General features: G+C 40.6%; 1 protein-coding gene across 8 annotated transcripts in view; it reads right to left on the bottom strand.

Moving 5' to 3' along the window:
• ANKRD44 (ankyrin repeat domain 44) overlaps positions 1-26,762 on the bottom strand; it is a 320,050-nt gene that overhangs the window by 177,347 nt on the left and 115,941 nt on the right. For all 8 annotated transcript variants that reach the window (XM_067741110.1, XM_067741112.1, XM_067741115.1 and 5 more), the window contains exon 2: positions 19,673-19,756. In XM_067741110.1, coding sequence (XP_067597211.1) covers positions 19,673-19,756 — 84 coding nt within the window. The remainder of the gene's footprint in view (positions 1-19,672; positions 19,757-26,762) is intronic.

The following is a 26,762-nucleotide window of genomic DNA, read 5'->3' as shown; positions in this document are numbered from 1 at the left end:
AGCTCAGAAAATGCAGTTCTGTGTCTAAAAGACACATAGCTTTCTGATACTTCATATCCTGAGATAAATCACTTTGTCCAAGAATAAAAGCATAACGTGTAACAATGATAGGTCTAGTTTCCCAGCTATTGGAAATTAATAAATTTGGCATTTTGGTTGATAAATCATTCTCTTGTGAGCTTAGTGTGAATCAATTCCCCAAATTCTAATCACTCTTGCACTGAGCTGAGAAAAATCAAGTTTCTCTAGGTGATTTTCATAATAAAGTTTGAAAAGCATTAGCAACAAGGAATAAATGTGATAAAACACGCCTTTAAGCTGTACTCCATCAGCAAAAAACAACTTTTTGAGCACAAAATTATTTTTTAAATTAACCAATCATAAATTTCATACCTGCATTACATATTTAATATTCTATGAGACACACACAAAATATATATTAAATTTTTTTTTTAAGAAATAGAGGTAGGTATTCCATTGCCCTCAATGGATCAACCTGAACACTTCTTGGGAGGCCTATACTCCCCTTTTTGGAATCTACTGCCTTAGACCAAGGATTTTATCTTAGAGTTAGACCATCCAACTCAGACTGGTGTCTTCTAGTCATCAAGGGCTACCCAAGATCTGCATCAAGAACCATTTCTAAGGAAGCATTGTGCCTTGCTACTTCATGGATGAAACTCACCAGAATGGATCTATGAATAGAGGTTTTGAGAAATCTGAATCCACGTAATGTTTTTAAATAATTCCAAACCAGTTCTTCTATGTCCTAGTTTATAAACATCCTCTTATTATCCGATAAGCATGAACTATGCTTGGTTGCTTCACCCCTGAGAGCTGGGCAAGTAGAAGAGGCTGGAAAAATACTTGTTTATCACATGACTGGCTCACAGCCAAAGCGAGAATATCCTTGTCATCTGTTCTAATGCAAAACAGCCAGCTCTTTCCCTAAAGCAGCCTCTTCTTCCCAAATTATCCCCGAGGCAGCATGCAAGCAAGGCAATCTCTTTCTAATCCAGCATTCTATTAAACAGAACATGAATTCAGCAACCTGTTTCGTATAATTCAAACATTCAAGATCTTTGCAATGATGACTCGCCTTTGGAGCCCTGAGCTGCCATGTCAGAAGTTCAACGATCGTGTAGGGGCCGAGAAGTGAGGAAGCCCAGGCCATGTGGAGAGCCCACGTGGAGGTGCTCAGGCCGACATCCAGCATCACTGCCAGGCACGTGAGTGAAGACATCTCCAGATGATTCCAGCCCCCATCTGTCAAGTCCCCCCGGCTGACAAGTCTTTCCAGCTGAGCCCAGACACCACGGAACAGAGAGAAGCTATCCCGCTGTGCCCTGTCTGAATTCCTAACCCACAAAATCCATGAGCATAATACAATGGCTGTTTTATGCCACTAAGCTGTGAGGTGGTTTGTTACACAGCAATAGTAACAGTCTCTGTGAGGTTCTGAAGTGCTCTCTGAGTTATTAGAGAAAGACAACATTATGCTTAGTGTTAAATGGCCTTATTTGTTTTCTAATTCTGGGCTACCAGGCAACCACTGATACACAACATATAGAGCAACTCTCTCATAAGAGTATTTATTAAACCCCAATATCATTTCTTTTGTGTACCAGCAAACAGCCGATTACTATATTTGCAGAATAATGGGCTGTGGTCACTTCACTGTCACCCTGAAAAGTAACTGTTTAGTTCCCTCCTCGCTCTCTGAAATGAACTGGTTCCTACTCCTGCAGCTCTTCCCCTTCTCTGTTGCTCAGGAGTCATTCCTGGCACCTGTCTGTTCCTTGCCCCTCACAACTTAACCCATCACCAAATCCGGGATGATCTACCTCCGAGATATGCTGGGAAGCAATCTACATCTCTCCACTGCTAACAGCCACGAGTAATCCCTGTCAGTGGCGCCCCCTAGAGCTCATGAGTATGTGGCTGCCTGACCACCACCACTGCCCTACCCCAGGCAAATCATCTCTACCCTGACTCCAGCTATGGTCTTCCTGTTGGTCTCACAGCTTTTACTCTTCCCCTTACAATCCTTCCTTCACACAACCCAGAGTGACTGTTTACAATAGTCACCAGAACCTTTCGCATTTAGAATTAAACCCAAACTGCCTCATTCAGCTCCAGTGACCCGGCCCTTCCTGGTCTCCTCTCCAACCTCTTCTTCTTCCATACTCTCTCTCTCTCTCTCTCTCACTGTCCTCCAGCCATCCTGGCCTTCCTTCCATTCCCAGAACTTGCTACTCTCTCCCCCCCACCACCACCCCCCAGGGCCTTTGCTCATGGCTTTATCCAGACTGAAACATCATCCCCATCTTCTCATGGCCCCCTGGTTTCTCACGGCCAGTCTCAGCTGCAATGTCCCTGCCACCTCAGAGAGCTCTTTCTCGACCACCTTTTATTAAGGATCATAGCACACACACTGCTGGCTTCCTTCACAGAAGTCTTCTCAATTCATATGGACCTATGACTCATTTCCTTTAGCCATTTACTGTCTATCTCTCCACTATACTGTAAGCTCCTGAAGGCAAGGATCATCTCCAGCACCTAGCACGGTGCCTGACACACAGCAGGTTTGATCAGTATACCTTGCATGAGTACACTAACTCGTATACTGTACAGCAGCACACCTGTGGTACCACCCCCATCCCCCATAACTTTTGTTTCCTTCCAGTTTGAACGTGGATTAGTGGTTCTCAAAGTGTGGCCCCCAACCAGCATCAACAACATTGCCTGGAAACTGATTAGAAAAAGAGATTCTCAAGCCCCACCTTGGACCTCCCAAATCAGAAACTACGGGGGTGAGACCCAGCAACCTGTATTTTAACAAGTCCTCCAGGATTCTAATGCACGCTCAAGTTCAAGAACCACTGCCACAGAGACTATTCCAGCGACTCTCATTCTACAACATGATATCCCGAAGTGTAAGTATATCCCATTGGCTCTGAGGGTTGGTTCCAGGTGTTACATTAAAATTAAAAAAAAAAAAAAAAAAGTAGGCATTTGAAGCCAAGTGAATTTGAAACACTGTGTCGAAGAAAGTTAAACAGGTTTTTATGGCAGGAATTCCCAGAGCCTTTAATATAGCAATACACATTGTAAATCACTAAAACAAGGAAATTTGCAGTAGAAGTGCTTCCCAATTTTATTTAGCCACAAAATATCTTTCTTCCCCCTTCTAAACACTAGTCAAATTTATTGTGGCCTCTGAGAAACATACTTTGGAAAATGTTGTCATGATGCATTCTTCCCCGGAGAAAATCGTTCTAACACCATTCCAATTCCTTGTGCCCACAGCGATATTAATAACGTCTGAGTCACTGGCGGTAACTGCTTTAAGCTTTTTTCATCTTTATCTTTTATGCTCTTTCCTAGATTTGAAAATAAAAGCGTAATATTAAGCACATCTTCCTACTGATTTGTAAGTATCAGTAAAAGGAAATCTGATCTTTGTTAAAGCCTGAAATGTTTATAAAGGCAAATAAGGAGGGATAGAAATGGTGGCAATTTCAAGGTGAATTAGAAAGAGAGCAGAGTTTGGTGTCTTGTCCTGCACTGGAGTAGGCAGCAATGAGATTCACTACTTCAACTGCAAGAGAAAAAAAAAATGGTTCTGAAGAACCTAGGGGCAGGACAGGAATAAAGACACAGACACAGAGAATGGACGTGAGGACAGGGGGAGGGGGAAGGGTAAGCTGGGACGAAGTGAGAGAGTGGCAGGGACATATATACACTACCAAATGTAAAATAGATAGCTAGTGGGAAGCAGCCGCATAGCACAGGGAGATCAGCTCAGAGCTCTGTGTCCACCTAGAGGGGTGGGATAGGGAGGGTGGGAGGGCGACGCAAGAGGGAGGAGATATGGGGATGTATGTATATGTACAGCTGATTCACTTTGTTATAAAGCAGAAACTAACACATCATTGTAAAGCAATTATATTCCAGTAAAGATGTTAAAAAAAAAAAAAGTCCTCTAATGAGCATCAGAGAACCAGCTTCATGTCTGGGACTCTAGGAGAGCCCTGGTTTTCTTCCCCAGTTGAATGGGGGAGGGGAGGAGATTCTCTGATGATGGAGTGGAAAACTGCACAGGTGACTGAAAAATTATCGGTGCCAGCTGACCATCAGTAACCTTGAGAAGGCTAAGCCAGCCTGGAAATAGAAAATTAAAATATTCATGCCAAACATCCACTGTTTACTTAATCAGGGCTAATGATTAGCTTCCTAATGAAATTTTACAAGCTCAGTTGGACACAGAAAACATTTGCTTCCCTAAAAGCAAATAGGTCTGTTTATACTGTAATCAGACATTTGGAGCACAGAAGACCCCCAACCCTCAGCAGTACAAAGGCGATTCTGTTTGGAGACTTCCAACCTTTTTATAAAGACAAGGGTGGTCAAAGCGTGATGGGAAAGGGAGGATGGTGAACAAAAAGTTGACCATGAACACATCTACCACATTCAATGGTTCTGAAACCGCAGAATTTAATGCCACAGACTCTAACATAAACTGTGAGCATTTGCGCTAAACACAGCAGCTCTCACGTAGAGGCGTGGATGACCAAAGGAAGTAACATAGCAGTGACTCCAGAATGTGTTTGGGAGGGCTTTGGTGTGACAGTCTAGTTGGAGCCGCTTTTGCATTTCAGGCCAACTGCTCTTACTTAGGTTATATGTAAAGTTTAATAAAACAGAGACAGGGCGGGATGAATAGGCAGAGCACAGAGGATTTGGGGGATAGTGAAACTGTTCTATATGATACTATAACTGCAGATACATGTCCTTATACATTAGTCAAAACCTACAGAATGTACCACACCAAGAGTAAATATTAAGGTAAACTGTGGACTTTGAGGGGAATGTCAGTGCAGGCTCACAGACTGTAATAAATGTACTACTCTGTCCGGGGATGTTGACAGCAAGAGAGGCTGTGCATATGTGGGGACAGAGGGTATCCTCTGCTCCATTTTGCTGTGAACCTGAAACTGCTATTAAAAATAAAGTCTATTTTTAATTCAATAAAATAAAAGTTTCTATAGATGATTTTAGTCATACTTTATATAAGATTGAGAAAAGATCAATTGCCCAAATCAAAAACTACCGTCATTATTATTATTGGCAGCTTGGAGAAGGAAGTTGATGAAGATGGTGGGTAGGTTTAAAAGCTCTCCTCCCATCACCACCTTCACACCTGCCCATGCACTTCCTGGCACTGTTGCTGAGGGTAGTAATCTATTGCTCTAAGAGTCCTGGCCACACAGGGAGCATGCAGTAACAGGACGATTCTACTTCTATTGTAGCATTGACCATTTCCTTTGATAACTTGGATAAATATCTGTCTCAGCCACCTGATTATGTGGTCCAGGAGGACCAGAACCCTGTTCTATTCATCTTATAGTCCCAGCCCTGGCACAGTGCTGGGAACATGGTAGATGCTCAATAAACATCTGCTGATTGAACTGAAGTGAAACAGCCACAGTTAGATAGTTAATTTAACTGCCAAATATGTTTTTAAGTATTCAAGTTTAGTAGGGCTTGGGGAAATATACCAATCAAATTTAAGAAATGTAGTAACAGGACCTGTTTTGAAACTGATAAATAGCTCATTAAATCTGACTGTATCTCTAGAAACAAGACATTCATGGGACAGCCCAGATGGATTTTTATGAGCAAAATGAAAAACAGGGTCAATCTTGTGATCTTTCTAGAACAGTTTCACATTTAGCCAAGGTCTACTGAGTCATTATTCAAAATTATGGGTGATAAATCTTCCTTAACTTTTCCAATTGTACCTATAATTATATCTGCAAAATGCTTTACAAATAAAGCTTTGTCCTCTAACAAGTCTGCTTTTAATAGGAAGCGTGGAAAGAGAATATTTGAATATGTCTTAAAGAAAACCCAGGCACTCAGTTAATCTGTACCGATGTGTGAAGTCAAGTTGTCATGCTGTTGCAAAAACAGACTTCCCTGAACATTTAAAATCTTGTCAAAAGCCAAGAATTCTGAATATTACTTTAGGGCAACTCAATATATTTGTTCTCAAGTTTTCTCTCCTTAGGAGGAAAGCCATTAAAGGTTCTCTAATATGGGAGAACTATATATTGAAATATGTGATTTATCTCTGAGGGAATTCTATTTTTTTCCAGCTTCATTGAGATATAATTGACAATAATTTAGATATTTGAAATATACAATGAGATGATCTGATATAGATATACATTGTGAAAAGATTCTCCCATCAAGTTAATTAACACATCTATCACCTCACATATTTACCTTTTTTTTTGTATTCCACATGTAAGTGATACCCTGTGGTATTTGTCCTTCTCTGTCTGGTTTATTGCACTTAGCGTAATGTCCTCCAGGTTCATCCATGTTATTGCAAATGACAGGATTTCCTTCTTTTTTAAGGTTGAATAAGATTCCAATGTACATATATACCATGTTTTCTTTATCCATCCACCCATCCACGGATACTAAGTTTGTTTCTACACCTTGGCTACTGTAAATAATGCCGCTATGAACATGGGAGTGCAGAGATCTCTTCAAGACGATGATTTCCTTTCCTCTGGATATACACCCAGAAATGGAATTGCGGGATCATATTGATAGGTCTATTTTTAATTTTTTGAGGAACTCCATACTGTTTTCCATAGCAGCTACACCTGCTTACACTCCCTCCAACAGTATAGAAGGGTTGGTTCCCTGTTCTCCACATCCTTGCCAGCATTTGTTACCTCTGGTCTTTTTGATAATAGCCATTCTAACAGGTGTGAGGTGATATCTCATTGTGGTTTTGATTTTCACTTCCCTGATTAGTAATGTTGACCATCTTTTCATGTACCTGTTGGTCATTTGTATGTCTTCTTTGAGGGAATTCTAGTTTCTAAGGTATAAAGAACAAAATCACAATTCCTTGAAAAAGCTACTGTTATAATTAAATGTATTCAACGGTGAGTAAAATTAAGTCTCTAAAATTACCATTAACAATGATTTTACTTTTACAAAGAATACAAGCCTTATTTGGTGCCCCTTCTAACTTACTTTTTCCTAAATGTATAATTTAATAAGTTTTTAAAAAATTTTAAAAATTATGGTAAAATACACATAACAAAATTTACCATCTTAATTTTTTAGCCCATTTCTAGGATTTGTGCAATTGTTACCACGGATCAGATTCAGAGAGTCCCTGACAAAAGAAGGGTAATATAGCCATTATTAAAAGGCTGTGGACCCACTGTGATAAAATCCTAGAAGGAATATTGTAGGAATATGAAATATATGAAGTAAATTCTTGTGGGCATGTATCCACATAGATAAATCTCGAACACATAATGTCGAACAAGAAAAAGCAAGTTACAGAGGATATAAACAGCTTGCTTAGTTAATGTATTTAAAGATACACAACACCATCTATTGTTCTGGCATCTGTGTACACACATGCACACACACAGATTTAAAGGTATAAATAAAATTAGAGTATATAAAGACAAGGATGGGAAGGGTATTTAAACTTCAGGACAGTGGTTCCCCCTGGGGAGAGAGACATGGAGGGAGATGATGGGTCAGAAGCCTAAAAGAGGCTTCATCTCTGTTCATCTGATCCTAGCTGATGCCAGATGAGGGTGATTCAATGGGAACAAAGCCACGTCCCAGCTCTCACGGAGCAGACATGCTAGGAGGGAGACAGACAGAAGACAGAAAAATGCACTGTACATGTCAGGTGGTGAAAGTGCTAGCAAGAGAGGTTGGAGGCTGATGGAGCGAGGCTCTTTTACAAAGGAAGTTCGGGGACGGTGTCTCAGATAAGGTGGTGCTAATGCAAAGACATGAATGACACAGGAGCATGTGTTTATATGAGGAAAACTCTACAGCTATAAAATTTCATTTTTAAGTAAATATGGCAAAATGTTAACATTTGTTCCATTTCAGTAGTGGGCTCGTGGTTGTTTTCTGAATGTTTGAAATTTTTCATAATAAAAGAAACAAGAAGATTTAAAAAAAAAAACGCCCACCACTGTCAATTCTTGAAAGATTACAAGGAAGGATGTCAGACATTTCCAGATCCTTTCCAAATGGAGTATCTTGAGCCTGTGACTGCAGATCCTATTTCCTTAGGGATCCTGCACACATCGGGGTCCCCTGAGAACAGTAATAACCCCAGTACTGGACAACGCTGCCTGGCCTTTAGGTTATGCATGCTTACTTGCATACCCATCCACCCACCCGCCCACTACTTGATCTATCTATCCATCCATCCATCCATCTTTGCCTCCCAAATAAAACAAAGGCTTGTTCAAACAGAGTGTTCCCTGTTTGAAAGGGAGAGGGCAGATGATAACGAGACAATCCAGCACATCTGTTTTAAATAGAGGGAAAGGCATATATACAAAGTAAGTAGGGACACAAGATGTAAAGCAACACGAAGCACTGATGACGAAAGACAGGACCTCTGAGAACTGGAGGGGAAAACACACAGTGTCTGTACTGGTGAGCTAGAAAGCTGCCATTTACAACATGCTCCAATGTCACCCTTCTCCTTCCTTTCTCCCAAATAGAGGAATATGGTATCTTAGTGACGTTATGTTCCCACATGCACAGCAAAGCAGGAAGTAGGGAGGGAATCACAGCTACATGGATCTCTCAAACCCTTTTTTGGAAATAACATAAACTAAGAAAATGTGAGAAAGCATATGTGGTGTCAGCTCTAGTGCTACACATCTAGCAGGTATTTAATAAATATTTGGTGAATGGATGAATGTATATGCGGTTGCCTCACAGTCATATTACATAAATAATGTAGTTCTTTGGACTCAGAGTATTTCCCAGGTCACAAAAGTCTTTCAAAGGTCATGGCAAAGACTGTTGGTTTGCCCCAACATCTCTTTCTTTCATAAAAAACAATTATTTTTAGCCGAGTACATGAACATATGATGAGGTTCTAGACAATACATAAGCAATCGTTTCCTCAGTGGAAGTGTCCTTGGGGTAGGGTGGGGGTGGAATTCCCTTCCTCCACCTTCCTGCTATCTGGAATTTGGATGTGATGGCTGGAGCTCAAGTGAACATTTTTGACAGTGAGATGGAAGCCACCTACCAAGGATGGCAGCACAAAAGGAAACAAAGACTAGCTCCTGCCATCACTGAGTACCGGCAAACCTTGTTTTACTAGGCTTTGCTTTATTGCATTTTTCAGATACTGAGTTTCTTTTTGCTTTTTTTTTTTTTTTTTTTAACAAATTGAAGGTTTGTGGCAACTTTGAGTTGAGCAGGTCTATTGGTGCCATTTTTCCAGCAGCATTTGCCCACTTCATGTCTCTGTGTCACATTTTGGCAATTCTTGCAATATTTTGAAGTTTGCCATTATTATATTTGTCATGGTGATCTGTGATCAGTGATCTTTGATGTTACTACTGCAAAAGATTACGACTCGCTGAAGGCTCAGATGATGGTTAAGCGCTTTTTAGCAATAAAGTATTTTTTATTAAGGTATGTACATTGCTTTTTAGATGCAATGCTATTGCACACTTAACAGACTACATTATAATGTAAACATAACTTTTCTAGGCACTGGGAAACCAAAAAATTTATGTGATTTGCTTTATTGTGAGACTTGGTTTATTGCAGTGATCTGAAACCAAACTCGCAGTATCTCTGAGGTATGCCTGTACCACGCTAGTCTTGGACAGTCTCTGTACTTGCACACAGGAAATAAATAAAGTTCTATTTTATTCAAAACCGCTATATTTTAGTGAAATAAGCTTTTCTTTTACTACAAGCTACCATTTTACTATTATCTATTTTCTCTCTAATGCAGCCAAATCTAATCCTAACAGATATACACACAGCATCTCTCCAACCAAAACCTTATAAAAAGTTTGTTATCATACTCATTTTATAGACAGGGAACTGAGCCCAGAGTAGATTAATTGACTCAAAAACACACAGAACCCAAGGCTTCTGCCTCTGAGCTAAACTTAGTACCCTTTTCCCTACACCACAGTTGCATTTTGGTGTGACTGATAGGGATTATGTACCCACAAATAAAGTATATCAAGCAGGGACATATAAGGGTTGGTTGTGAAGGTGTTACATCAAAAATTCTGATCAGGTGCGTGTTGGAGTAGGAAAGCCAGGAAGGAGCTTAGGAAGGGGCTGAAGGAGAAGGAGAATGTGGCCTGTGTTACACTCAGGGTGACTTCGGAAAGTACATAGCAAGAAACCCATAGCTGCCCTAGACTGACTGCCAGGAACATCTCTTTAAGCAGCAAGTTGGCAACTGACTTGACTACAACCAGCTATGCAACCTCCTGGGGAAAAAAATCCCACCCAGCCCCCCAGGCTTCTACCCTAATTAAATAAAACATACATTTAAGCTCTTTGCATTTCTTTTCTTTTCAAGTCAGTTGCAATGATAATACATCTATAAAACTACAAATGGAAAGTCCTCTGGCTGTCATAATTATATAGTTATTTAACATTTGAAACCAAAAGCAATATCTCCTTGGTAAAAATCACAGCTGACACAACTAATTGATCTAAAATATATGTTATATCCTTTTAATTTGCGTATATCTCCTAAGAATGATCTGGGCATATGGTTATCTCTGCCCAATTCATCTTAAATATGAGTTAGCTCTTTTCAACAAAGCTTTAAATGTTTTTTTCTGATTATAAGTATATTCTAATTATAAAAGAAATTAGAAAATAAAGAAGCCCCAAAAGCACCTGGAAACTTTCACTTGATTTTTTACCCTAATCGAAACTAGCAATCAAAAATTATTTTTCCGTAATTTATGATATGACATGTGGTTCATAAACCTAAGTAAAAAGACATGAAATTATATGATATTGCCCTCTAGAATCTCATTCATACACACTTCGGTCTTAAATGCCGATGAATGGGGTCCTCCCTGAAATTCCTCCAAAGAAGGAAGCATGATGGTAGAAGAAAAGGATTCTACTGAGATGCCAACATCTCCCACCACCAGGAGAAAGGCCCCTGTAACGTAATAAAAGGTGGGAGCACCTCTCTGCTTATCACTATGGGTAGTAAGTACCACACCATTGAAGTATGCTCTATACTTATTCAAACAAATAAAACAAGTGCATTTTAGCAGTCATATACTAAATATGAACAACTTTGGAACCAGGTTTGTTGGCTTTCCTGTGCATGTGGCTTCTTGATATAAATGTATTAGTCTTTATCATTTATCAACACAATACTTGGTCAGTGTAAAAAATCTTAATAACACATAAAGGAATAAAGAAAAAAGTGGAAATCCTACTAGCCAGATTCAACCATAATTAACCTTTTGGACCTCTTCTTAAACTTATATGCACACATGACATATGCTGTTTAGCAACTGGCTGTTTCACTCAAAAATATATCTTGAGGGACTTCCCTGGTGGCGCAGTGGTTAAGAATCCGCCTGCCAACGCAGGGGACACGGGTTCGATCCCTGGTCCGGGAAGATCCCACATGCCGTGGAGCAACTAAGCCCGTGCGCCACAACTACTGAGCCTGTGCTCTAGAGCCCGCAAGCCACAACTACTGAGCCTGCGTGCCACAACTACTTAAGCCTGCGCACCTAGAGCCCGTGCTCCACGAGAGAAGCCACCGCAATGAGAAGCCTGTGCACCTCAACGAAGAGTAGCCCCTGCTCGCTGCAATTAGAGAAAAGCCCGTGTACAGCAACGAAGACCCAATACAGCCAAAAAAAATAGACGTTGAAGATCTTACCCATCAATAAATATATGTAATAGGTAAAAATTGATACAAATCACCCTTTTAAAAGATGGTATGATTTACCACATATGGATATACTGTAACATATTTCAGAAATAAACTACTGGTAATTTCTAATCTCCTGTTATTATAAACCACAGAGCAACAAGCATTTTTTGTATATATAGTTGTCCAGTGATTTCCCTTAGGGTAAATTCCCCAGCATGGTACTGCTCTGTCAAAGGATATACTCTGTTGAATGTTGATACAGATGTCAAACTGCCCTCCAAAGGCTAGTACAAATCACACTTTCCCCAAAAAGGCATCAAAGTGTCCCTTTGTCTACACCCTCCTTGAGATCTTATTTTCATCTTTGCTGATTTGACAAGTAAATAATGGCACCGTATGGCTGTCATATGAATTCTTAGATCTCAGGTGAGATTGAGACTGGACACCCTTTCATATACGTGTTGGCTATCTACAGTTTCTTTGGTGAGTGGCCTCTGCATATTCTTTGCCCGTTTCTCTATTTGGGTGTTTATCTTTTCCTAAATAATTTGCAAGAGTTCTTTATATATATTAGGAACATTAACACTTTTCACATATATTGTACATACCTTTAGTTTACCTTTTAACCTTGTTTGTGGAGATTTAATATATAGAAGTTTACAGGTTTTATATATTCAAAGATATCTTTTCCATTATGATGTCTATCTTTGCTATTATGCTTAGAAAGTCCTCCCTCACACCAGGATTAAAAAAGTATTTCCCCCCTTGTATTCCATTACTTTCATCTTTTTATTTTCTACCTCTAGAATTTATCTTGGTATAAGAAATCAGGGAAGGATTCAGCTTTTTACCAGCCAGTTGCCTCAACACCATTTATTAAATAATCCGTTTCATTCTAGTAGTTTCAAATGCTTCCTTTATTTTATACCAAATGACCATATACACTTGAGTCTAATTCTGGACTCACTATATCTGTTTCACTGTTTCTATTCCTATGCCAGTTAACACATTGTTTTAATTTTTATACTTTTGTAACTTGTTTTACTATATTTGGTGAAATTCTCTCCTCACTGATTTTCTTTTTCAAGAGTTTCCTCATATATTTATTCCTCTGGATAAAGTTTAAAATGATCTTGTCAAGTTTCCCTAATCCAAGTCTTACCACCCAAATCAAATGCACTGAATTTATACATTAATTCCTAACAAGTGAGTCTTCTTTCCATCTGAGAATGATGTAGCTCATTTATTCACATTTTCATCCTTTCCCCAAACTTAACAGCTAACGTGGAAAACCATAACCCTTTATCCTAGAGATGTTCACATTTTCAAGCTATTTACAAAGTACGTCTTTTAATTCAAGACTTTTTTGTGCTGTAAAAATGTCTAGCAACTGTAAAATAATACTAATGCCATTATACTTGGAATTTTCCCATAGCTCCAAAATATCCATCTCTACTATCTGGAGGGTGCATGTCGAATACCCTTATAAGATTTCTCTTTCACAGAGGATGGCTTTCTGGCCTCCAAGGCCAGTGCTGGAGAAATGGGGCCTCAGCTGCTAAGCGTCCCGGAGGACAATTAGGAATGATGCTAACCAGACCTGCCTTCACACATCGTAAATGCCCTGAAGCCACATCCCTGCAGCTTGCTCAGAGCCGTCTGGAGTTCATGAATCATTCTCTACAGGACATAGGTCATGGCTTCCAAACCACAGCCCCACATCCTGGGCAGTGGTCCAACAAGGAGCAGGGTGACGGTATTGCCTGGCATACGCTGAGAGATGGGCACCTACCCTCAGGACAAAAAGCACCCCTCCCAGAGCTGTGAAGGGGCTGCCAGCCTACCCATGGGCCAGGGAGCCAGAAGTGCTGTCCATGCTTGCAGAACACGGGTCACTGCTCTCCCCAGAACCCCGGACCCTCTGCCTCAGGACCATGCTTTAGATTTCCAGATGCAGGTGGCCAGAGAAACCTTAACTGCTAAATATTTGCTGATCTCATCCACAGTTAGCAAAACGGTGGCCAGCAAGCTGGATTTGGCCCACAGATGTGTTTTCTTTGGCCTGAATGATGTTGGATCATTTTTTTGGAACCAACATTTAACAATTTAGAGAGTTCCTGTATTTTCTCTTAAAAACTTAAGTCTGGGCCACGCCGCGCCTGCATTCTTGTGCAGGAACATTCAGTGAGAGTTGAGAGGGTCATCACCCCCAGTGACAGTGTGCTTCTATATTTATGGGACTTTGCTTTGGGGGTTGTCCCCCTACCCTTGCTTGCAGCCTCCTTACTCCAAGCAGTTTCTGATTTAGGTCTAATTTAGAGGGTGTACAGGTCTCTAAGCTAACAAAACACCTCAAGTCTTTATTACCATATCAAATTCCTCATTAAAAAAGAAAAAATCAAGTAAGATATATGTAGGTGAGGGAAAATACACAAAAATCTAGACGTGTAAAAACCCGTGCTCTACAGTTTGTATTTCTCATGTTCTCATGACATGATAGAATGAAGCTGAGAAAAGTTTAGAGAGGACATTGAATTTATCACTCAAAGTTCTTTAGGTAGAGTCAGATTGCAGCCTTCTGGATGGATTCAAAAGATATACTCTATTTTTAAAAGAAATAATGCAAATTTCCAGTTATAAAATAAATAAGTCATGCAGATGTAATGTACAGCATGGTAACCATAGTTAATAATACTGTATTGCACATCTGAAAGTTGCTAAGAAAGTAGTTCTTAAAAGTTCTAATCATAAAAAAATTTTTTTGTAACTATGTATGATGTATTTTTTGTAGGTATAGTAACACACACGAGAACAAATTATAAATTTACTATTGATAATTTGTCTTATTTATTGAAAAAAATCCCCTCATCATACAATGTTGATACAGTTTCTTTTTTCTCACTTGGATCTTGAGACTAGCAGGACACCATCCCCTGAATTAATGCCCATAGTCAAGAACCACAGCTTTAATGCTTTTCTCCCCTTTTTTCACTTTAAGTACTTTGCTAACATAAGCTTAGCTTTCATCTCAAGATTTATTCTAGCAGATGCACACATCATCCCTTCCTACCCTGGAACTGAAGAGAGTAAGCAAAATGCACCACTATACTTGGGCCAGATCCTATTATGGCAAATAATAAACATTAACTGCTCGGCAAAAGCTTTTTTTTTTTTTGTATAAAATAGATGCATTAAATTAATCAACACAGGGACAACCCAACTGTGAAAAGGCATTCCTGAAACTACTAGGACAAAATAAAATTGAATATGCACTGGATATTAGGTGATACTGAGGAATTATTGCGAATTGTATTTAGTATGACAATGATTTTGTGTGTGTGTATATGTGTGTGTGTGTTCATTATCTGTTAGTGATACTTTAAAAAAGAAATAAACTCCATGGGTTTGCTATCACGTGGGACTTACAAATCTTAGAATTGTAGTTTTTCACAGTTTTAAGAGACTATAAACATCACCTAGTCCAGGCATGGGAAGAAGACTTCAATTTATAGGCCAATTCCAATTTAATAGAGCTATCCTGAGAAGGAATTTAGGCCTTTAAGACTAAGAGGGGAGAAAAAGGTCATGAGCCATTAGCAATGCCAGCCAAGGGCACAAGACAGGAGAGTGGGGCAATGTGTGTTACTACTACTAGCTACCTTTAGAATCTCTGGTCTAGTGGTCTTTCAGGGAACTTAATACTTGTCAAGTCACTCATTACTTCTTCAGACAGCTCTATGAAGTTATTTCTTATATTTTGACCCGAAATCTTATTTTCTGCAGCTTACAGCCACGAGACATATAAGAAGAGCTCCACTTTAACTTGACAGTGCTTGAACTATTTCAGACAGTTCTCCTGTCCTTCCCAAGTCTAAAACATCACCAGTTTCTTCAGCCATTCCTCACTGGGCATGGTTCCTTCCCTGTCTTCACCACTCGCTATTGACAGGCACCGATTTGTCTCTGTTCTTGTTTCAGTGCGGTGCCTGGTAAAATGGTCTGTTGATGTCATGTTGTCGGGACATGATCCCCAAAATGCCTTTATTGAGTTCAAATTTTGGCTTTCAGACTCTCTGCATTCATTTAGACTTCACATGCTCCACCTCAATTTAATTAGTCTGATGAAGGCTTCTAAATCTTTCTATTATCAGCTACAGCTGGGTCAACTTCAATGGCTTTCTCAGAACATATAACTGTCTTCCCACCTTTCCAGCCCCTGGCATGCCACCGGCCAGAGAAACCACAAAAAAAGACTCAGAGTACCCTTCCCGATCCTTCAGTGGCTCCTCAAATCCATCTACAGATTTTCAATCTTATGAAGAGAACTTTCAGTCTTACAACTGAGAACTGAGAGCCACTAACTAAGCCAGAACTATCTGGCAACTTGTCCTCATTGGCAGAAATGAAAAATAGGCAACCACAAACTGGCTCGACATAAGTAATAAAGCAGGCCTAGTCATTCACTCAACAAGTATTGCAAGGACTGGACTGAGCCACTGAGCAAATCAGAATGAATGACACAGCAATCATGTCATCAAACACATAGTTTCTCAGAAGTAAAATACAGACATAAATAACTCAAGTCAAGTGATCAGTGAGGTGCAAAGAGCTATGGGAGTTGGGAGGTGGCACAGAAGGCAGCAGAAAGGAAGCTGAGAATCAGGCCAACTTACCAGAGGAAGTAGTAGGCCTGGAAGGACAGGTGGGATTGGAACAGTGGAGAAGTGAGAAAAGAATAAAATACCAGTGGGTTGAGTAATTTGGTTTGGTTGACGCATAGGGTCCATGAATATGACTACTGGGAAGTAAAGTTTGGAAGCACACAGAGAGGCAAAGCTGGATGAGACTCTTCCTCTATCAGGATCAGCTAATCAAAGGGTATTTATACCAAAGAACAGGCAACCCATCCAAAGATACAGAAAGGTGGGGAAGGAAAAAGAAGGCAAAAAAGTCAGAACCTAAGGCAGAAAGGAAAAATTAAGTGAACAAATAGGGGTAAAGAGAGAAAAGCAAAAGGTGAGATGGGAAGACAAATACTGTCTTCCCACTAACAAGAGGCGATTTATTTCCCTTCCTTGACACTGAAATGTACTGCAGCAGCCTCTCTTGTATCCTAAAATGAACCTCTAGGCTTAGATTTCTAATCCTTATTTATCTTCCATCTCCCTATGCCCTTTATTAACAACCACTTCCCCTAAACTGCCTAATCCACCTCCCACAAATAGTCCCTGTGACTGATGCCTACGGAGTGCTGGCAAAGGAAGATCGTGACATGAAGAGGACAGCTCAGTGTCTCCAACATACCTGATAACAGAGTAGGGGAGCAAATGATCCTTATGCTCACCTGAGAGAAGGGAACGGGAGACATGAAGAAGGAGTCTTAAGAGGTGAGAGTGGAGGAAAGGGGCTGTGGACCCAGAAAAGCCACGTGATCAAAATAAGGAACTCAGGCTCCCCTTGTGGGTGTTCATTCACTCATTCAACCACTCATTCATTCATATATTCCTCTCCCTCCCTTTATCCCACCGTTTTCTGCTGCCACACATCCAACAGGCTACAAATAAAAATCAACTTCCTCAGTAGTCTCATTAATCGCTCATGATTAGGCCCCTACATAGTGCCCTGGATTTTCCCTCAGAAATACACCAAGGTATGATTTCTCATTTGTTGCTTCTCTGTCACGATGTAAGCTCACGAGGGAAAGAGCTATCTTCTCACTGCTGTATCCCTAGCACCTAACACAGGGTCCGAACTCAGTAAATAACTGTCGAATGAACAAGACACTGTACAGACAAGTAAGAGGTATTCCCTAGAATTCTCTAAGACCAAAAATTGGTGTGGCCAAAATTGCCAATTGTTCACCCAAGTCCCTGTTCTCTGACTCTTTGAGGCCACAGCTACACTAATTTCCCAACCTCCCTTGTAGGTAAGTTTGGCACGTGACTGAGTTCTGGGCAGTGGGATGTGGGTGGAAGTGATTAAGTCACTGCCAAGCGGACCCATGAAAATCCTCCCATGCTTTGCCTCCACACTCTTTTTTCCCTTCTGGTTGGACTAGAGACAAACCCTTGAGTGACCTTAGAAGCTACATGTTGATACCTGGGACTCTATGTGGAAGAGAGCCACCCCTCTCATCTGTTCATAAGAAAATTGACCTTCTCCTACGTTTGAGCCATCAGACACTTAGGAATCTATGTGTTCAGGAGTAAACCTCTCTAATTCAGTCACACAGTTAGGTGACAACTCAAGTTAGGCTCCCCTAATCTTTACCAGCCAGCGGACGTTTGTCACTTTCCTAAGGAGAAATAAAGGCCATTCAGAGGACAGTCCAATCTTTCTTGGGATGTATGACTGAACGAAAGTCCTGTTTACTCATGATCCTCAGGAAAAGCCACAAAACAGGCTGGGCAAATTCTGGTGATGTCAGAACCATAGATGATCAGCCTCCTTGCCTCGCCTCCTCTCAGAAGTACAGGGCCCCGCAGGCCCTGCACAAGCGCCCAACCGCCTTCTCAAGTACTCTGGCCCTGGCCTCATCTGTGCTTACCTTGCAAAAATGTCACAGCACATTGCTCCGTTCTTTTCAGTGCCAGCTGGCGAGAAGTGGCCCAAAGCTTTTTCAAAAAGCCACAGCAACCTACACTGCCACAGAACAATGGCTGCACCAATGACTCGCCTTCTGAATAAAGCATTCAGCCAACCGGAGAGTGATGCAACCTCAGACAGAATTCATTTCCCGGTGGCAAAGCTCTTCTTACCCCGATGTGTCTGACTCTGTTGTTCCTACCGAACGCTAGAGACTTCAAAGAAAATTCCTCTCCCCGACGGACTGGAGCATTTAAGTAATTGAGTTACATTAAGAAAATTAGTAGCATGTACTGTACATAATTGCCTGTTTAATCTAGGTCTAGAAAACTATTAACAGGGTAAATGATTGACTAACTCTTTTCACCTTTCTTCATTGCAGGTTTCTTTATTTCAAGAACTTCCAGATCCAGTGGTTCTTAATCTTTGGGGGGGTCATAGACCCGTTTAAGAATTTGATGAAATGCCTTGACCCTTTCACAGAAAAAAATATGTCCACAAGTGCACACACATATTACACACGATTTCAGGGTGCACACAGAATGCCAAGTCTATCCACTGATTCCAGGTTCATGGACCCTCCAGAGCAGAGGGCAGCAAAATTTCCCTCTAAAGGGCCGAAGAGTGAATATTTTTGGCTTTTCAGGCCACATACTGTCTCTGTCACAGCGACTCAACTCTGCTGCTGCAGTATGAAGGCTGCGCTGCCCCTACTCCAACCAAACTTTACTTGTAGATATCAGAATTTGAATTTCATAGAGTTTCCCTGTGTCACAAAGTGTTCTTTTTTCATTCTTTTTTCGGCTATTTAAAAAATCAAAACCATTCTTAGCTGGTAGTCTGTACGAAAACAGGTGACACAGCATAGTTTGTCAATCCCTGCTGTAGGGCAAGGGTTCTAGATGTACACATTTTCTGTCTCTATTTTCACTAACTTCTAATGGAAACTCCACGTTTCTTCACATTATGAATGCGGGCAGCAAACCTCAGTAGTGTCAGCAGAAATCACATTCATACCACATTAGAGTGGTAGCAGGTAGCACAAAATATTCATCAGGCTCACCACTATTTTTAAATTATGGTCACTATTAGATCTCCGACTGTATCTTGCCATTTAAATGTGCTGATAAACACATATATTATTATAGGAAAAATCTGATTTGATAACTGAATTTCAATATAATTGATTTCCATTCGAACCCTATATATTTTACGTAGTGCATTTAAAAACAGAATTCTGAGAAGCAGGACAGGGCTTTCACCAGACACCAGAGAGGTCCATGGCACAGAAAGGGTTAAGAGGGTCTGAGCCAGAAAAGCCAGAGCATCTCCTACCAGAGCATTCACATCTTCCGTTTTGTAGATGAGCATCCGTATCTCCTCTGGATCACCGCTGAAGATTGCTTGGACCAATGGTGGCTGTAAACACAGGAGAATTTGAATTAGAACTATAATTAAATAATTGGATTGCATTCAGATGCAGATGGCTAGAAGATATATGTTCCCCAAAAAGTTTATTCAACAATTATCAATTGGCAGACAAAGATGAATATGGCTCAGGCCTACCCTCACTCGAAGTCTAGTAGGGGGTGTATTTGCATAAAGAACTAACTATAATATGATTTGAAAGCCATGACAGACAGTCACATCTAACCTGGGGCTATGAATATAACATGAAAATCACCCCTAGTTGAAGATGTCCTTGCAAGGCCCTTAAATTACCTATCAAGGAAACTACCAAATCTATGCTTTTGTGCATAGAGTCCCCTGTCCTTCCCCCCATCTCTCAGTAGACAATGTTGCCTGGTCCCTTGAAACAATTCTGTTCCTAGAGGATGTTAATGGCCACGTTTCTGGCCTCCTGAATGATTCTTTGTCAATGTTTGGACAACCCTTTAAATCATTCCTGAATGCTTTCCATAGCTTTAGCCAATAAGCACTGAGTGTTTTAGACGTGATTACTTCCCATCTATTTAAAGTAAGTGGCTTCAACGCTAACATTTCTGTTTGTCATCTGTAGTAGAATAAAAAATAAATAAATGAGTGGTACAATGGCGGGGTGGGGAGCAAGAAGGGAGGCATTACTGAGCAGGTATCATTGAACTCACCTATATTAAACAAGACCCAACATATGGTAGAAGGATTTGTAAAGCTTGATGGAAACCCAGCTGAAAGACAAACTGTCTCTGCTTGGGTGGTAGGTGAGAAGAGTACCCAGAGAAGCTTCATGGAAGGCACCTTAATGAATGGGTCTGAGTGTGCAGACAGGGAAGGAGGGACATGTAGGCAGAGGGATCGTGGTGTGCAAAGGTGTGGGTGTGCAAATCCATGTTACAAATGCTGCCATCAACCTGGTGACCAGGGTGTGGGGGGAAAAGAGGAAAAGGCGTGGGCTCAGAGGTCGGTGTTGGGCTTGCCCACATGAAGGATCCTGTTCAGAGCCGGTTCTGCCACTTGCCAGCTACATGTGGAGCACACTTCCCATGTGTAATCTGGGGCCGAACATGATCTTTGTGGCCCAGCCCCTCAAACGGTTGGTATTAGGAACAAATGAGATAATATATGAGAAAACCCTCTGTAACTCTACAACCCTACACAAATAACAGATGTTTTCACTAAGAAATGTTTATAATGCCAATACGGGCTATTTGACTATTTTTTTTCAAACTTTAAAAACCTTGGCAATAACACACACACACACACACACACACACACACACACACACACACACACACAACTTCTGGAAATATTTTAGTCCTAGTAGGCAACAGGATGACGGCAGTTTCTCAAACTTGTCCGACGCTAAGAATCCCCTGAGATGCTTGTTAAAACTGTATTCCCAGATCCCTTCCCTGGAGATTCTGGGGTGGGATCTGAGAACCCAGATTTTTAAAAAACACCCACTTAGTTCTTGGGAACTGCAGAGCACTGGCCTAAGGTGACATGATTAGCATTACCTGCCTCAACCTCTCCCCGTGCAATCTATGTGAGGCTCCAAGTCCTGATTTTCCCTACAAACTTTCTTTTCTCTTTTTTACCTGCCTGTTGCCTCTCTTACATGTTTTGAAGGTGTTCCTTGTTATTTGCGGTGACCAATATAAGTACTGTCAGTAGGAATATAGTAAGACTCCCTGAGGAAACATTATATAAAAAATGTTAAATTGCAGATAAATATTTCCATAGGCCAGGAATTTGTCCACAGTTTTCCCTCTGCCATTAAAGTTTCCAGCGAGTGGACATTTGTATCTCTTTTTTGTCCCCAATACGCTCTTAATCCTACCCTCTTGCCAAGGTGTATGATTCAAAGATAGTTTCTCAAATTGCCAACACTTAAGTAGCAGGAAAGAAGTCTTGAAAAGAATGCAAGTTTGACTAGTTTGGTGTCAGCTGGCACTCTGCCCAAGACAAGGACTTCCTCCCCACACTTGCTGACTACCTGCTAACCACGTCTCCAGGCTATCTGCCCCATGGCAAGGACCATATTTCATGTAAAAAAGGCAGTCACACAATGTCAGGATTTCAACAAAAATATTGAACCTTGGGTATCTATTTCATAATTCTCTATCTGCTCTGCTTGTGGCCAAATGCTTGTGTATACTTTTCTGCCTTTTTGAACCTTAAGAGAAAGCAAATAACAAACCCCAATAACCATGGGATGACAAGCAGAGGCAGACAAGATTTTAGTGTTGAGTCAACAGTGGTCAATCAACAGTTGAAAAGTTAAGATCCTGAGAAACAAACCCATCCCAGTTTAATGCACCACTAGTCAGTCACTTGAAGGAAACAGAGCTAGGGAAGCAAAGCCTCTCTTCACTCATGAATCTAAGGAATGCGTGAAGATATTCAGTCCTCACACCTCTCGAGAAAGACAAGGGTTCCAAGCTATGGCTGGAATGTTCCCAAGGAGAGCCACCCTGTAATGCTGCCAGACAAAGATGCCAGCACAGTCCTTCTTCAGGGAGTGGCATGTGGAGCTTCCCAGTCCCGGTCTCTGAGACTGCTGGAAGGGTATCACCAGTGCAGAGGATTCCCAGCAGAGAATGGTATGCACACTTCCCCAACGCCTCCCAGCTTCCCTCTGCTAAAAGCTGCTTTGGGAAGCATTGTCAACGCCCAGAATTCCTAGCATCCATTGGGAAGAAGCTGAGCCATTGCTGTAACTCTTCCAAAGCTGCAGTCACATACATACATGAATATACCCACATGTACATGCCTACATTTGTACATGTATGTACACATCTGTAGCTACCTTCAGGTGCGTATACACAGAGATACATGCTGATTCACTCGCGAATCCCTCACACTCCCTGTGGAATAGAAGAGTGCCAGTTCCCCAAAGCCCGAAGTCTTGCTAAATGGACATCTCCACCCCAGCTGGGCTGTGTGGCCACTGTGACATCTCTGTCTTCACAACTGTTAATCCAGGCATTATGAGATTCCAAACCAGAACTTCACAGATACATGCTTTGCTTGAATGGAAGCCGTGTGTTTGCATGGATGTAGTTCTTGAACTAAATTTCTGTAACTCTTGAGCCAGTGGTATTTAAAAAACAAACAAACAAACAAACAGTACGGGTGTTGCTTTTTTTCTCCACACTCCCAAATAAAACATGCCCATAGAACACTTTGGCATTCCCTTTTGTTGGGATTTTAATCAGATCCTGCTCTTTTAGTTTTCCCTAGGTAAACACTTGCCCTGAGAATAAATATTTTGAAAAATATTTCTAAATACGGTCGCTATTACATGATTTTAAGAAAGGGGGGATATTCTAAATACAATATTCTTGCTCATAAGTACCAAGTACTTATATTCTGTTGACTATTCATTTGACGATCACTGTGTCTTTTACACCTTTTACCTTGACCTTGACAAGGCCTTACTTGCAAAAGAACGGAGTCCTAAGCCTTGGCATGTACAAAAATTTTTTAGAAGTTTCACACATTTCAACGCTAGCATATACAAAATAGGAGCGCTTTGTGTGCAAATTTGAATAAACACAAATTTATTACAAGGGTCAAAGTTGTGAAAAACAAATAGGGGCAGGACAAAGAGATTCTGATGTGGTGAAACCACGGGTTATCATTCCCTAAAGAAACTTCAATTCTTAAGAAGAGATATACAGTAATTTCAGCTTCAATTACTGGAATTTTTTAAGCATGTTTAGCAGCTGTACACTGGAAATGACTGCCACGTGCTGTGGATACTGGCTCAGTCCCTCATGTAGATCGAGAAGGTAGAAGGATACGTCCTGGGCCTACTTTACCAATGGCACAAGTGGGAGTCAACATTCAGATGGGACCAGTCCTCGTCTTTCAATATCACCAACTCTCAGCACTGTACCATCTCTGCCAGGAGTGTTAACAGCTGCCTTCTAGAGGTGACTGTCTTCCAGGCTGATGACATGTGACCCCTCTAAGACAGAAGTGCAGAGCAGAAGCTGCTTGCATCTGGCAGCCACCATGAACGAAGTAGCCAACCTTGCTGACACTAGGAACTGAAAATTTATCAGCAAAACGCCAATTTTGCTACCCACATCCCCTATCGGCCCACTCAATGCAATAGTTTTCTATTTTATTCTCAGTGTTTGAGAACAAACTAGGAAAACATCCAATTCCCCAAAATAAGATGCTAAATCAAACATGTACTGATAACAGTGTTCTTAAACTTTGAAGTAGAGTTACAATTCCACTAGGGGGAGCAAGACGGTAATTTGTTACCTGGGAGATAAGAGTAAATGTTCAGGTTGCGGAATAAGGTAGCTGGAGGATCCACTTTGTTCAAGACATAAAAGAATTTAAGCTTCTGAGAGAGCACTTAGTAATAAGTAAACACAAACATTATTATACCCAAAAACAAAAATTTTAAAACCTTTCCTATTGATTCCTGAGGGTCCAGGTTTTTAGGAAGTAAGAATAAAGCCATTTAAAACCCAGGTGTTAAAGAATTATTTTCATCATGTGTAAAACCCAATTCAATTATTTCCTCGGGCTTCCCTGGTGGCGCAGTGGTTGAGAGTCGCCTGCCGATGCAGGGAACACGGGTTCGTGCCCCGGTCTGGGAAGAAAAAAAAAAGGAAAAAAAAAAAACCAAAACTCAATTATTTCCTCAATTTCACTTTTAAAAAGTGCTACTAGTGGCATCAAATATGCCACTGGTTTAGGAATAAAGCCCATCAGGGGTTCTATGAAGAAAGCACAGCTGGTTTGAGGATCCACTCCATCCTGTCCTGCAATGAGGTCGCGGGTCACCCCTCCAAAATCTCCTAATGAAACCAACAATTTGATTTTGGCTAAAACCACTGTATAGTGCCTTTCACTTTCTCTTTGTCAGAGCTGCGTGTTCTTTACTAACACTTTGGCTTTGGAAGATAAACAGAGTGACAAAGGCTGTCACTGAGCATCTGGAAATACAGTCCATGGTAAGAAGCCCAAGAAGATGCTCCCGCATTACATTCCAAATTCTTGGTGTGTTGCCTGTCTTTTTCTAATTAGATTGGGTAATTAAAGACTCCAAGTCTAAAAGAAAACATCTTGCATTCTAATCAGGAGTGGGTGTTGGGAGTCAATCAATAGCCAAGAGGGAAAAATGATATTCCTAAACATCTGTCCACACTTAAGTATTCTGAGTACAGAATGTCATTAGAGCAGGATGGGAGCATGTTATTAGTAGCTAATAGCTGATGTAGCAATAATCTGGCCGTATGAAACTATCAACATATATGAACATGTTGAAATACTTCACTAGGTAACAACTGGTTTTTGTGTAAGGCAGTGCTTACATCTTTACAAAAGGATAATAAAAATTTGTTCAAGTCACTAGATTTAACGGACAGAACTTGTTAGCTCTACTCATGTGGCTCCTGCTGTGTGATCCACTGAAAGGATGCCATTGAGTGCTTCCTGAATACAGATCACTCTACTTGGGGAGAAGTTCACTCCATCATAGAAAGACAATGATGATAATAAAATCAAAATCTGCTTCCCTTAAGAACTGTACAAAATATACTGAGTCTTCATAAACATTTTTTAATGCAAGACTACATGTCTGAAAATGCCTCCTACAAACTATGCTGCAGAGTGTCTATAATATTTCCGATTATTAAAAACAGAAGCATAAAATTCCAAGTATCAGCAATACCCTCCCTATAGGTAGCTATTTATTAACTTTATACTTAAATACTGTGAAAGAAGAACTATATTTAATCAGAAAGTGGAAAAATTAATTTATCTAACCTTTTCCAAAATGAAAATAACACATAGGCATTGACTATGATATAGTTATTCAAGGACCAATTATTCAGTGTTTGGAAAATTCACATCCTTTGTCGCACCTTCCTTTCCTGAGGTCCTCCTTGGCTATTTCTCTGCTTTTTAAGAGCACTCGTTAGCACCTTCACGAAAGGAGAGCTGGTCCGAGGGAAAATGAAACCCAGGCGTGTCAACTTTTCTACTAGTTACTCACAAAAGGTTAGGTAAAAGGAAATGACGAAACAACAGTATCGGTTAACTTGAAATCTGGAAGCAATGTTGATTTTACATACCTGAGATCTCTCTTTTTTTCTGCCATAGGAGGGAGATTCCTCCTATGTTTGGTATCAGACTGACTTGGGATTAAATCTCAGCCATAGTTTCCTCATCTACAGAATAGGGCTACTGTAGCCATTTTATAAGATGTGTTTTAAGAAATGACATAATATATGCAGTGCCTCCTGTACAGGGCCAATGCTCAATAAAAATAGCGATCAGTGTGGATTTTGAGGTAACAAGCTCAAAAACTTTCATAGACAAGTACATTTATGTCCATCCATCCTACAGTAGGAAAAATAAGGGATCCAGGGAGATTTCCTTAAAAATTACAGAGCATATAAATCAATTGTGGATGACAACCCACTCAACACCACCAGTAAAGCGGAGGGGCCCATCACGCTGGGGAAAAAAGCGTTTACATACAGGAAGGGGAGTAAAAATCACACCGAGCTTGATTTGACCTTTGTTACCCTGGCCAACCTCAAAAATGGTGCACAACCTCTCTGTACTCAGGGGTCTAATCTATAAAACCAAAAGAACAGCAACTCACCTGAACAATACATCATCTCTCTTGACTAATCCGCTGTGCCGCATATTTATGTCCACTGGATGGGACGTGAAATCATAATTTTACTATTTAAGCTTATTGTAAATAAGCACGATTATACTTTTCCTTTATGCTCTCCTGATGGTCATAAAGGAGATTAATCCCGTTTGGAGCTGTGAGGGGGTCGAATGATTTGCCTGTTAGTGGCAAAGTTGAGACCAGGATTTAGTTTTCCAGATTCTCCCACTTCAGTACTTTCTCTCTCTCACATGTCATGTTAATACAATACAATAAATACAATATAATACAATTAATACAGAATATATTATATCTAATTCTTAACCAGTAATT

The sequence above is a fragment of the Pseudorca crassidens genome, chromosome 6, assembly GCF_039906515.1.
Source record: "Pseudorca crassidens isolate mPseCra1 chromosome 6, mPseCra1.hap1, whole genome shotgun sequence".
Lineage (NCBI taxonomy): Eukaryota > Metazoa > Chordata > Mammalia > Artiodactyla > Delphinidae > Pseudorca > Pseudorca crassidens.
This window is presented reverse-complemented; position numbering and strand designations above follow the sequence as displayed.